This window comes from Galendromus occidentalis, unplaced genomic scaffold, assembly GCF_000255335.2.
Source record: "Galendromus occidentalis unplaced genomic scaffold, Mocc_1.1 scf7180000077512, whole genome shotgun sequence".
Classification (NCBI taxonomy): domain Eukaryota; kingdom Metazoa; phylum Arthropoda; class Arachnida; order Mesostigmata; family Phytoseiidae; genus Galendromus; species Galendromus occidentalis.
The window spans coordinates 676686-689027 of NW_003805500.1; the positions used below are offsets into that span (position 1 = coordinate 676686).

Consider the following 12342-nt stretch of genomic DNA (forward strand, 5'->3'; position numbering starts at 1 on the left):
TCATGTCGCGCTCTGCTGACTCTTGTCTGGATTGTAAACGGGCTGGGGAAAATCGGTGACGGGCGTGACAGAGGGTCGTCCCGTTGTTTTAGATAACAGGCTCAGGTCGGTGAAGAACTCGAAGGGAAAACCTTTTTCGTAGCCGTCCGAGACCGGGACGGCGTTGAGCATTTTCAGAGGAGGTCTCGGCGTGGTGCTCGTGGCCATCATCGCTTTGAACTTGTACCACGAGGTTCCTCCGGCTCGGTTTGAGAAAACTTTCAAAACGGGTTTGAATGTCGAATAAGACTGCTGGGAGGCCGAGGCGGTCATGTTTTCTTTCTCGGTGTCGATCACGATGATTTCGTCCTGTCGATCGTGATTCAAGGAGATATCGCTGTGCGGGAGGAACACCGGGGCGGGGCTCACGGTCGTTTCCTTGGAACCGCTCGTCGTGGGGAACGTGAAGAAATCGAAAATCTCGTCTGGTGTCGTCGGAGCCTCAGTTGAGCTTCTCGCGGTGGTTGAAGACCTCTCTGTGGCGGAAGCTGGTTTCGCCGTTGTCGTCGTCGCCGTCGACGCCGTCGCTGGAGACGGCGTGGTAACCGGACCGGCGGCGGACGATTGTGTGTTTATAAGAGCAGATGTTGTGGAAACGGTGGAGGGCGTGGTTGACGCAGTCATCTCAGTTGTCGTCGTGCTGAGATCTACCGTCCGCATAACCGGGGGAGACGGGGGTATAGGCGTGGTGGTGTATTTGGCATAGGCCGTCATTTCGTGCGGCACGTTCGTCGCCATAACTCTGGGAGGGAACATGTTTTTCTTGTAGAGAGGAGCACTCGTCACCTCGAGACGTTGGGGCATTTTATGCTCGAAGTTCTTTGCGTTCGGAGTCACTAGATTGTGATAAACCCTCTTGCTGGGGGACGGTGTCGTCGAAGTCGTTGAGAACGTTTTCGCTGTCGTCGTACTCGGGGTTCCCGAACCGGTGGTGATGTAGTTGAACTTGATGGGGAAATGAGTTTCGTAACGAGGAGGCTCGGACGTGGTCCCGTACCAGACACGTTTCGGCGTCGTGGTGATGCTGGGCAGTGTTGTTACGTCGGATCCGCCTTTGAGGTGGACGTTCAGCCCTGAGTCGCCGTGAGTGACAACTTCGATCATTGAGGGCGGCAGAGGCGTCGACGTCGAGGGTTTGGGCCGGCGTTTCTTCGTTTTGTTTCGTTTCTTCTGATTCTGCGAAGGGAAAGGACAGAGGGAAAAATTAGATATTCGGCGATTGGACCTTGAAAACGAGCACAAAAATCAGGATGTGACGCCTCGGAAGGGCTGCCTGGGGGACATCGACGCGGAATGCCATGGGCGGTGCCGCGACATTCCGCGTTCGAGTTTCGATGGTGATCGAGGATCGGACAACTGGAAAGTCTCAGACTTCTAGCCTTCCGGAACTTACTTTCTGAGACAGGGTTCCATCTTCACTCTTTCCGGATTCGAGGTGGGCCGGCATCGGGGGAGGCTGTCGCACAGCCGGGATCGGTCTCTGAGTTCCTTTGCCCGCATCGGGAAGACCTCCGAAATCGAGGAATTTATTCGGCGTAGTTGGCCTGAAGCCGGATTTAACGGGGAAATAACTTCCCCGACTGAAAGTCAGCGGCGGAGAAGCGTATCCATCCACTTGCGGACTGAATTGCGTTTGCGGAATCAGGAACTGAGGGGTATTGAACGAATTCACTTTCGGAGCCGGATCGCTGAATTTGGGGAATTTCTCTGGGTTCCTCGCTAGATGTGATGGATAAGGGATGCTTTTCCCGCTGTCGTCGACGGCGTTGCTCGGGGCGGGCTCTCTCTTGACTCCCGGCGGGGTGACCTCGCTGATATAATCGTTCGGATGGGTCAGTCCACCGGCGGCGGAGTCCATGGGTCGGAACGAGTTCCGCATTTGGTTGAGAACCTGTTTCGGGTTGGCGGGTCGGAGCCGTTCTGGCGGGAACGACATCGGAGTGGCTTTCGAGCCCCCGCTCGAGGTGTCCTCGATCGAGTCTAACGTTACAGTAATTTTTCCCGGCGTCATCGGAATGTACGAAATAGCCGTCTTGTCGTCTTCTTCCACTACCTCGGCGCTCTGTTGGAATCCTTGCATGCCCGGCGGGAGATTCGGGATCATTGTGTTACCGTTGGGTTTGAGTCCCGTCTGGGAGAGGGTTCCCGGAGATGGGATAATATCCTCACCGCTGCCGCCCATCATCATCTGAGGCTGTCCGGCCGAGTTATGCTTCGGTTGAATCGGTTTTTGGAGGCTCGCCTGGCTGAAGAACTGATTGGGAGACATTCCCAACTCGGATGGGACCTGTCCCAGAGACGTCGCTGTGAAAGTCAAGTGGCCTCCAGCATTCAGAGGATTTCGGTTGCGCGAAAACAGATTTGCCCCTGGGCCGCCACTTAGGGAACCGATCGACGGTACCCGAATCGAACTCGAAGCCTGATTCCCGAAAGGAGTCTGCGGGGGTCCGGACGCGAATCGAGCGAAGCTTCCGCCGAATCCCGGGAAGGAACTTTCCGATGACAGCTGATGATTAAAACGTCCGCCGTAGAATCCGGGCATCTCGCTGAATGACGGGTTCATCGACGACGCCGAAGCGAAGGGGTTCGAAGGACGGTTCGATTTCCTCGAGAAAATGCTCGGTAATCGGGAGAATATCGACTGCCTCCGCTGTCGTGATTTCGCGACGTTCGATGCGCGATCGTCCTCCGCTTTAATAGCGAAATCGATGTCATCGCCAACGTGGTGATGATCGACGACGGGGGTGATATCAGCGGACCGGCGCTTCCTCGAATGAATATGGTGCACGTGCTGTTCTTGGAAGGGGTTGAATCCGGAGGGAGTCTGAGGGGCTGCACCGAAGAACCTGCAGGATCGAGGGTTCATAAATGTTAGAGTTATCGTAGAAAACTGATAAGGCTCATAAGAAGACGAGCACGACGATGACGTCATGGGACAAGAGATTGGGAAAGGGGAAGCGGAGGCTTTAGTCGGAAACTCATTCCGAACGGTACAACATGGCAGATCCCCTCCTCGCCCCCCCCCCGCCCCGAATCCCCAGGTCTGAGACATCAGTCGACTAAATTATCCCGGATAAGGAAAGTCTCTTACGTTTGAGGACTGCCTGACGTGGCAGCTCCGAACAGACCTCCGTAGCTGGTGTCATATGTCGAGACCGGTGAATAGCCGGGACTGGTTTGATAGAATCGCGACGGAGGCTGTGGGTAAGCCGGACTGTATTGAGGCTGTTGCTGCTGCTGCTGATGATGGTGGTGGTGGCGGTGTGGCTGTTGCTGCTGCTGCTGTTGCCGTGCCTGTTGTGGGGCTTGGAAAGGAGTCTGTGGACTCTGTTGAGTGTTCGGGAACACGTAATCGAATTGCGGGACTTGACCCGACCCGGGGACTTGGCTTGGGAATTCAGTTTTCGCGGCGCCTCCCGTCGGTCCGAAAGATTGGCCAAAATGACTCACAGCTTCGGGACCCCTGAAGAAATGGCTTTCAGTGCCGCCGTTCAAGTTCTGTCTCCCTGGATCAAAGTCTTGTTTCGGGGGGAACGGGTCCGAGAACCGGATGGCGTCCTGTACTGGTCTTGGAGTTGGGAATTGCTGGAGTTGGAATTGAGGAACTGTCGGTGGAGGAGGGGGAGTGAACTGCGTGGGGAACCTCTGAGGAACCGGATGATTCATCTGCTGATTCACGAATTGAGGGACTTCTTGTTGCGCTACTTGAGGTGCGTGGAAGTGTTGGACAGGGGGTTCTCGAGCATGCTGAGTTGGGGGGAATCGTTGATGGGGAAATCCCTGAGGTTGCGTGAATGCGGGAGGTTCTTCCCCAAAATGTTGTTGCGGAGCCGACGGAGGTACGTACGCCGGTTGGGCCGGGTTCTGGGGCGCAGGCTCCTGAGGTGGGAAGGTTCCCAAGGGTCGCTCGGCGCTGAACATGCGATCATATTCGGGCACCTCGTTCTTGGCGGCTTGAGAGGGTGGGCGATTCTTCTTTCGGTGTCTCTTTGGTTGTACGGGTGGGGGGCGATAGGTTTCTTGTTGTGCAGGCGGTACACGCGACGGCACAGTGGGTCGGAGACCGGGCACTCGAGGAGCGGTTAAATCGGTAGATTCGACCGGGACGCGAGGTCTGGACTCGAACTTCGGGGGACGAGCGACCAGAGATTGAGTTTGGGTGCGAGGAGGCGTCTGGAACAAGAAATTTACGTGATTTTATAAATCTTCAAGTCTCGCTAAGGATCCATATATGACCGAGGGAATCAGTCGCAAACCGTCGGACTTTCCGCACGAAACAATTTGAAGCCTCGAGTTTCACTCACGTCTGGTCTCCGAGGCTCAGAATGACGATCAAGATGCTCTGGAGGGGCGGGCTGAACCACCGACGTAGTTTGCGGCTTACGTGACGGTCTGGATTTCTTCTTGAAAGTCGTTGTCTTCTTAGCGACGGGAGCGTCGTCGGATTCGTCCTGCGGCTTGGGTGTCGGTGTAGGTCTAGGTTTCCTCTTCCGTGATGGCTTTTTCACTGGATTAGGTTTCTCTTCCGTCGCCGGGGCGGATGCACTCGGAGCTTCCGTAGTCGTCGGCCTTGAGAGTTTCGAGCGGATTTTCGCCCTTTTCGGGGTCGGAGTCGTCGGACGCTCGGTACTCGCAGCCAACGCCGCCGCCGCTGTCGTCGTTGCCGCGGGCGCCGCGGGAGTCGTCTCGGGTTCCGATACTCTGCGTTCGAAACTCACCGAAGTCGTGGCCTCGGTCGCGCTGACTGTCTGCTCGATATTCTGAGATTCGGAAGTGGCGTATTCGGGGAACTTATACTTCTGTTTTATGCCGTAGAGCTGCTTGTTCAGGTGGAAAAAATTCGGAGAGTCCACGCAAGTGTCTTTCGCTATTTTGTCGTAGTCGCAGATCATGAGTTTTTGGTTGAATGTTGAATTCGGCGGACAGATGAACGAGAAGCGTTTGCCTTCTTTCTTGCAGTAGTGGAAGACTTCGCATCCGAATTGTAGATCGGCGTAATATCCCTCGAGCCTTCCGTGGCAGTCAAATGTGATGTACGGGAGCAGTTTCTGCAGAGGGTCGGTTTTGGGCCGGGCTGCGAGGGGATCGTCGTCGTCATCGTCGTCGTCGTCGTTGCCACCGCTCGTCGTGTTCTGCCGCACCTCGGCGTTCTTTCAGAATTGAGGGAAGAAAAAATAAACTTTACTACACGCTTTTCTATTCCAGCGAGCGAATCGTGAGATTATCGCAAGTCACGCTCGTGCAGACAACGAGCGGACAAGTCAGCCCTTCCTGTCGGAAACGATCGATACAACCGTGGACACGCTCTACGTCGATACGGAATGAGCGAAGCGAAATGAGCGCTCCGCCTTGACGTCGCCGCCGCGGCTGACGCTCCCAGTTAACGCGACGCTGCGGCGGTGACACTGGGGCTGATATGAATCGTTTCTTCGAGCGTCTGAGGTCCGCTCATCCGCACCGCATTTAAGCGCTAATTCAGTCTTAACTAACCAAGCGGACGAGCGAAGCACAGGACTATTGAAGCAAATAGCGTTTCAGATAGGTACGGTGAGGCTTCGGAAGAGCCAACCACCGTATCTCGACGGCGAAGGGGACGAACTTTCTCTTCGATGATTCTACCGGATGGATAACATGCTCTATTAAAAGCGTTTCCTACTTCGCCTCGCTTTCTGGTCATCCTTTCCTTCGTTCGAGTTACAGGTTTCGTATTTTCGTTCTTGCCCTCCCGTGGGGACTTCTTTTCAGTCAAGGAGCCAACCGTCTTGTCAGCGGTGCGGTCGAAAGGAGATTCTGCCCCACTGAGGTGAACAGGAGAAAAGTTCCGAGAAACTTCTTTCTTAAGATCGGTGCAGCGACGCAATTTTTTCGAATGGAAGCCCATTAATTCTCTCGCGGAAAGGAACTCCCAAGAACAATTCTTTTCCCCAAAGGAATTCACTCCAAGGCCGCGCTACATTCCGTGAAAAAGGCCCAACAATTAGGTCGATGATGCTTTTGGGTGCCCGCGGTTCGAGCTCAGGTGGAAATTCCCAAAAAACGTCGTGAATTTGGACTCACCTGTGAAGATTGAGGCTCGATATTATCGTCGCCGTCGTCATCGTAGTATTCCACTGACTCATCGTTGTCGATCGCCGCCGCCGTCTCGAGCACGGGACTGACTGCAATGATCAGCGTCAAATCTTAGCTTCCGCATCCGATCTGAGATGGTGAATGAAAAGATTGGAGACATAGCGGTACTCGTCGTCTGCCTTCGAGGAGCGTCAACTTCCGGTGAGGGAAGCGCGAATTAAGGCATTTGGTTGCAGAGAGCAGAATATCGGATCCGTCTCTGGAGCGACCTCCACCGACGTCGCTCTGCTTCCCAGGGTAGGGAAACCTGAAACGTGTCCTTAGCACCTCCTGCGTATATACGGATATACCTATATTAGATACTTGCCCAATAGGAACACGGCGATAACGCAAACAACAGAGCCGAAAGCCTTCATTTCGGCTGTTCTCAAATTCCGTTCTCCGATGCTCAACAGTCGACCATTATCCTTCCCGTGCTGAAAAGACGAAAATGGGTGAAGTGTTACTCGATCGCAGAAAAGACTCGACCTGACCTCACACCTACCGCCGCGTCTTCTGCCAGGGAGGAATCGCCTATAGTGGATTACATCGTTAATCGTAAGCAAGCTATGCCGAACATATTAGCATTTTCAATCTCGCAACCTCGGCCATCCGCTCTCTAATAATACTTGATCCTTTAATCAATTTCCTCTTCCGGAATCGTTAGAGTTCTAGAAAGTGGGAGGAAGATTATGAATCGTCGCGAATTCCGATTTCTGTGGCTCAGAGCCATCGGTATCGAGTCAATGGGTCTGAGTGAGTCTCTGACAATGGAAAAAGAGTTGAGAGCTTTGCCCTTTTCCCGGCTTTTATCATGAACTGGCTCAGTCCCCTCAATCGGCGCGTCTGCGTCCTTGGATTTTATTCCTGCGAAAGGATCTCGGCTCGGCATCTCGAACCGATATTTTTCCGCGGTAAATTGTGCTGTGCGCTTCGGGTGGCTACGGCACGACTATTATTGTTGTCGTTGTAATTATTATTACTATTATTATCATTTTTATTATTATGGGTATTCTTGTGGTTATCGACATCGCCGCCAACACCAGCGTCGTCGTTGCTGTCGTCACCAGCGGCATCACTTCCTGAAACCGCACCTTCATGAGAAAATGAAGCAGAATCCAGAATCTTTAGCGAATCCATCCATGTGAAATGCCGAAGCATCTGTAACGGATCCACCCCAATGAAGCGCCGCTGGTCGAGCGTCGGATCAACTTCCGCTAATTCTACGCCATGGGAAGAAGACCAACATGATGGTTGTCTTCGTCTCAGTCATCGCCGTTGTTTTCGACAATAACAGCCACAGAGATGAAGAACAAGAAATTAAGCAAGCCAAACACATCCGCCTCGCGAAGCCTCCCCCATCGAATGGATCGGCCAGTCTGCCAGCCGAGCAACCAACTGACGGACTGACGGTCGGAAGGACGGACCGACCGACCGACGAACGATCCAACCGACCGACGAGCTACGCATCGGACCAACGAACCTGTAGTCTATCGGACGAACAGACAAACAACTCTCACAGATAGCATAACGAACGTTTCCCGTGTGTTCCGAGAGGACCGGCTGGAAGCTAGGCCGGATCATGGAAAAATCCACGCTCCTCGTCGCTGCGAGGAAATTTTCAAGTTTTCGTCCTTGAGTGAAGCAGCACAAGCAATATTAGACTCGTTAGAAGCGCAGAACGCCGCCGCCCGCTCGATCGACTCGGATTCGATGAATTAGCCTCGGCGGCGGCGGCGTTCGAGTTTTTGGTAACTCAGCAGCGGCAGACTTATTGTCACACTGGTGAGTTCCATTCAGCTTCACTCGTTTCGAGCTAATTCATTGCTTCGATCGTAAGTCCGCCGCGTCGACGTCTACGCCAGCTATACTCCCTTTCCGTTCGTCAATAACCGTGGTGAGCGTCAATGGTGGCGCGTAGAAACTTGTGAATAAAGTTTTTCAAATGCGGGAGTGTTTGTCTTTCTTCTTGGGACGACCCGACGAAGAGTTCGATTATGCTGGCTCAATTTGCGAGATTAGTTGGAGTTCTGTAGCCAGTTTCCACGTCGCGCGTCGTCTCAGCGTCCAATGGCTGGATGTAAATAGCGAGTCGAGACGAAGATCACTTTGAAATGCAAATTTTGCTTTTGAGCAGCATGTTCTTTCGTTCTCGGCTTGGGCTTCGATTTTTCCTCGACTTCAACAATGAGAGAGAATCGCGCTGACACCAGATCAAGTTATCGCACTGTCCCTAAATAGGTCAACTTGCGAAATGGACGAGGAGTGAAAGTTCAAAAAGATTTTCCCCGTCGCACGCATACTCCATTCCCGAAGCCAAAAGATGAGCGATAGAGGAAGTCGAAGTCTTTGCTCAGACATCGCACGCCACTCGTGTATGTCGATTTATGATCGGAGATGGACCAAAACAAAATTTTGTGAATTCACCGGAGCTGTGAAAAATAATCGACCAGAACCAACAGCGATTCCTTGCTCAAGTGATAAGTGATAAGATCGGGGAAACATCGGCATTGTCGTCGCCTGCCCTTCTTGCCTCACTCAATGAGGTGCTGCCACGGAGGAGCGAAAAGCCCCATCGTTCATGCGCGAATCGGTCCCATGGGAAAGTCGCCGAAAGTGATGTGGGTGATCCACATCTACTACTCTTGATATGCGCTTCATAGTAGTGTAGGGCAAGTGGTAATTTCTGGCATTCGAAGCGTGTCGAAACTTTCTTCCGGAAAAAACGCACAAGATCTCATCGGCTTCAGTCTTCCACTCTCTTACGGACGTCTTCTTTTTCTTTCTCGCTCTCTTCATTCGCTCAGACCCGGACCGAATCAGAGAAGTCTTTGTGTGTTACGGCGAAAACTCTCGCCACCGAGCCGAAAGCTCGACACCAAAAATGAATCTGCGGTCCGGAGATAAACAAATATAACGCCAACTGGTACAGCTGGAGCCACCGTTACAATTGATGTTTATCGGGCCTCGGTGCTCTGGACGGCTGAAGTGTGGGAGACGAGAGATCGTACTTTTTCTCTCTCACGGACGCGGGGAAAAAAATCCGAATATCACACCTCCGCCCCCGATCCGATGTTCGCAAGATACGGACTTTCGTGAAACCGATGATGATGAACAAGGAGAGAAACGACGACGCCCCGCGCGCTGGAAGCTGGAAGACTCAATTTAGCGGTCGGGATCCGCACAGACTCTCGTGAACTCGAGAGATCGGGCTCGAGCCCACAAATGAATTTTCGCGAAATCGATAATCTTTGGGTGGTGATTTATATTGGTCATTTCGAGAGGAAATTTCAGAAAACACGGGAAAGGGGATAAGTCCGCGGTAGAGAAGCGTGCGAAAGCATTCTACAGCTCTGGAATAAGGTGGGAGGCACTCTCGGACTCTTGAGATCCCTGCGATGAGCTCATCGCAGGATTCTCGCTCAATTAATTACCCTGCTCTCGATTGGTATGTCCTGTTCTTTCCACGCGCCGCGCCGTTCCGACCGATATATGGCACCTCCTCCTTCTCCTGCCCGCGACCAGCAGAAATTCGGAAACGTCGCTTCACTTTCTCAGCCCTGTCGGCAGACTGACGCCTTCACGTTTTTTTTCGCACAAAAAAAGTTGTCTGGGACAGAAAGTGTCTTCTGTCCGTGCAAAGCAGGTCTCACCACTGCGGTGATACAATCTGCTTTATGAATAGGCTTCGGCCCCGTCAGTCGACGATGGCAGCTGCTATTTCGTTCGCATGCTTTCGTTCTCTGTAGATTCGGGGAAAAATGACGCGGGCACCAAACGCGCACACGGGAAACAAGGAAGGGGTCTATTTTCCGTTCACTTAGGAAGTTACGTCTTGAAAACAATGTGTACTTTACAAGGGAACTTCTATCCACTCACTCATCCGGAATATTTCTATCCGTTCACCATCTATCTACCTAGCTATCTGTCCATACGCATATTTTCACGACCAGACACGCACGAGAAAAATGAATCTGCATGTGAGAGCTATACTTCTCTGGTGTTTCCGCCGTGGTGTTCTCCGGCACCGCTGTCTGACTGTGTTTATCCGTTTTCCCATCTTCTCGTTGGTTGTTTTGAGCTTTCCCCCCGCAAGAATAAGAAAAGGAACAAGCAACACGAATATCTTACTTCAACGAGTGGAACAACTTTGAATTTTCGCGTCGGGCCCTTGTGAGAAATAAGTCTGTAACTTTTGTGAGAATCGCTCCCCGGATTGTTCGCGACCGCTCCAGAACACCTATCGAGGAAGAGCGGTATCGAATTCTCCTTCCGTCGCTTTCGGACGGCGCCCGGCAAGAGCAGCGGTTCTGAGCGTGAGTCTAATTGGAAGGAACTCATTTATTTAATGACGGCGCTTCTGCGCGGCGAAAAAGACGCGATAAAAAATTGATGAAAAAAAGTGAATCGGTTCCACCGGTCTTCTACGCCATAAATTCTGAATTTCAGCCTAAAAACTCGACATGCGAACAGGACTGCTGTTCTCGTTCGATTCGACGCGTATCGACCATTTTTATGCGCTTATCATCTCGATCTCGGGCCTAATCAATCGCTTCCGCGAGTGATATTCTTGGCGTGATAAACGTCATAAACAGCGCCGTTCCTCACGGGAGGAAGGAGTGTTCGTCGAATCGACAATCGGAAACAGAGATCCCCTGGAGCTCTGATTCAGCCGGGAAGAGAGATGCCTCACATCCGAGGGAATTACTCGGAATCAAAGACATACCCTCGAGGGAAGATCTCGGAATCGTCATTGGACCGATTCGCAGATTCACGACGCTCTGAATTTGAATTTTCCATTCTCCTGAGGATTCTAATCCGGAGCAACGTTCAACTCGGTCGCGTCCGACGGCTTGTACCGGGACGTAGCAGCTACAAAAAAAAAAACAGCGCGGTGAAGGCTTATTGATTCTGCGGTAATGAGCACGAGCTCCCAGAGCAAGGAACGAGGGAGAGGCTCCCGCAGGATGCGAGGACGCAGAAAGAACATCCACGTGAAGCCTTACCGCGGAGAGAAATCTCAAAGCTATTTGTGCGGCTTCAGCCTGTCAGAAGATGAAAAACTTTCAGTCGGGACCGTTCGCATTCATCATTTCACCTTTGATCCGAAGCGATATCGCTCTAAATAGCCACCGCACACCACCGCTGGTCAGTTACCGGCGGTTCCCACGGACGTCGTGACCGGCCTTCTGTTCAGATTCTGTAGGCAGGAGAAAAACTAACGGCTGTAGCTCATCGGAAGGTCACCCTGACCTTTACGTAATTCACACTTTTGACCCGACGGAAGCTCTGACAAAATACCGGCAGATATGAATAGATCCCGCCGCATCAAATGGGACTCGTAAAACACTCTCTGAACGCCAGAAGAGCGCGACAGCGAGTCACCGTGGACGCTGAGTGGCGATTCGGGCTCCCGCTCGTGTAGGAAGGATCGAATGCGGAAACTGCCAGCGACGACGAATTAAAGCATGAATTTCAGATGGGAGCATATCGTCAGCTGATGCCTGCTTTCGGCTCGTGCCATTTTCGGTGTCTGCACGAGTCTGGGTGAAACAGATGAGAGGGCTCAGTCAAATGAAGGTGTGTCTGTCGTCTGCCGAGAATTCGCCTGCGAAAAGCAGCCGCGAAGTAGGAACTCACGCAATGGGCGCTTTAAGTCAAATCACCCAAATCACGGTCCTGTGAGACACTTTTAAGTGATGGTCATCTCCGTCATGGCGCCGTTCCCAAGATCGGCCGCTTCTGCAGAAGATCTTCGTGATCAACAGCAGGACGAACTACAGCACGAACGATGGAGTCGCGAAGCTTCTCATTGCATGAGCTTACGACGATCGGACGGACGAACGATCGGGCGAGCGAGCGTGTAGACAGATTTGGAAGCTGGCCGTTCGCCCGGAAATCGTTGGAGAAACGACCGGATAGTGTCATGGATGCCTCGGATTCCTACCACCTCTTCTTGCACCAAGTTCATCCGAGCGCGAAGCATGCAGCGAGCGGTGATCATCTTCGTCGTCTCGTCTTCCAGCCTGTCGCTCCGCTGAGGAACAGCTCGGAAATGGATTTCCGAGAATGGGAGAAATTTCACCGAGCTCGACAAGGGCTTCACGTCAGTAAATCAACGTCTTGCAGCGCCGACTCTTGGCCTCGGGAAGAGAAATCGACAGAAGGTTTTCTCTCGCGATGGACAGGTCGCCG

The 12342-nt window shown here is 52.6% G+C and overlaps 1 protein-coding gene across 1 annotated transcript in view; it reads right to left on the reverse strand.

The window, feature by feature from the left end:
- LOC108864733 (mucin-5AC-like) overlaps window positions 1-12342 on the reverse strand; it is a 36591-nt gene continuing 24249 nt past the window's right edge. Inside the window, exons 3-8 of the mRNA XM_018640915.1 lie at window positions 6097-6197; window positions 4344-5189; window positions 3334-4212; window positions 3131-3237; window positions 1433-2885; window positions 1-1215 (exon numbers count right to left, since the gene is read on the reverse strand). Coding sequence (XP_018496431.1) covers window positions 1-1215; window positions 1433-2885; window positions 3131-3237; window positions 3334-4212; window positions 4344-5189; window positions 6097-6197 — 4601 coding nt within the window. The remainder of the gene's footprint in view (window positions 1216-1432; window positions 2886-3130; window positions 3238-3333; window positions 4213-4343; window positions 5190-6096; window positions 6198-12342) is intronic.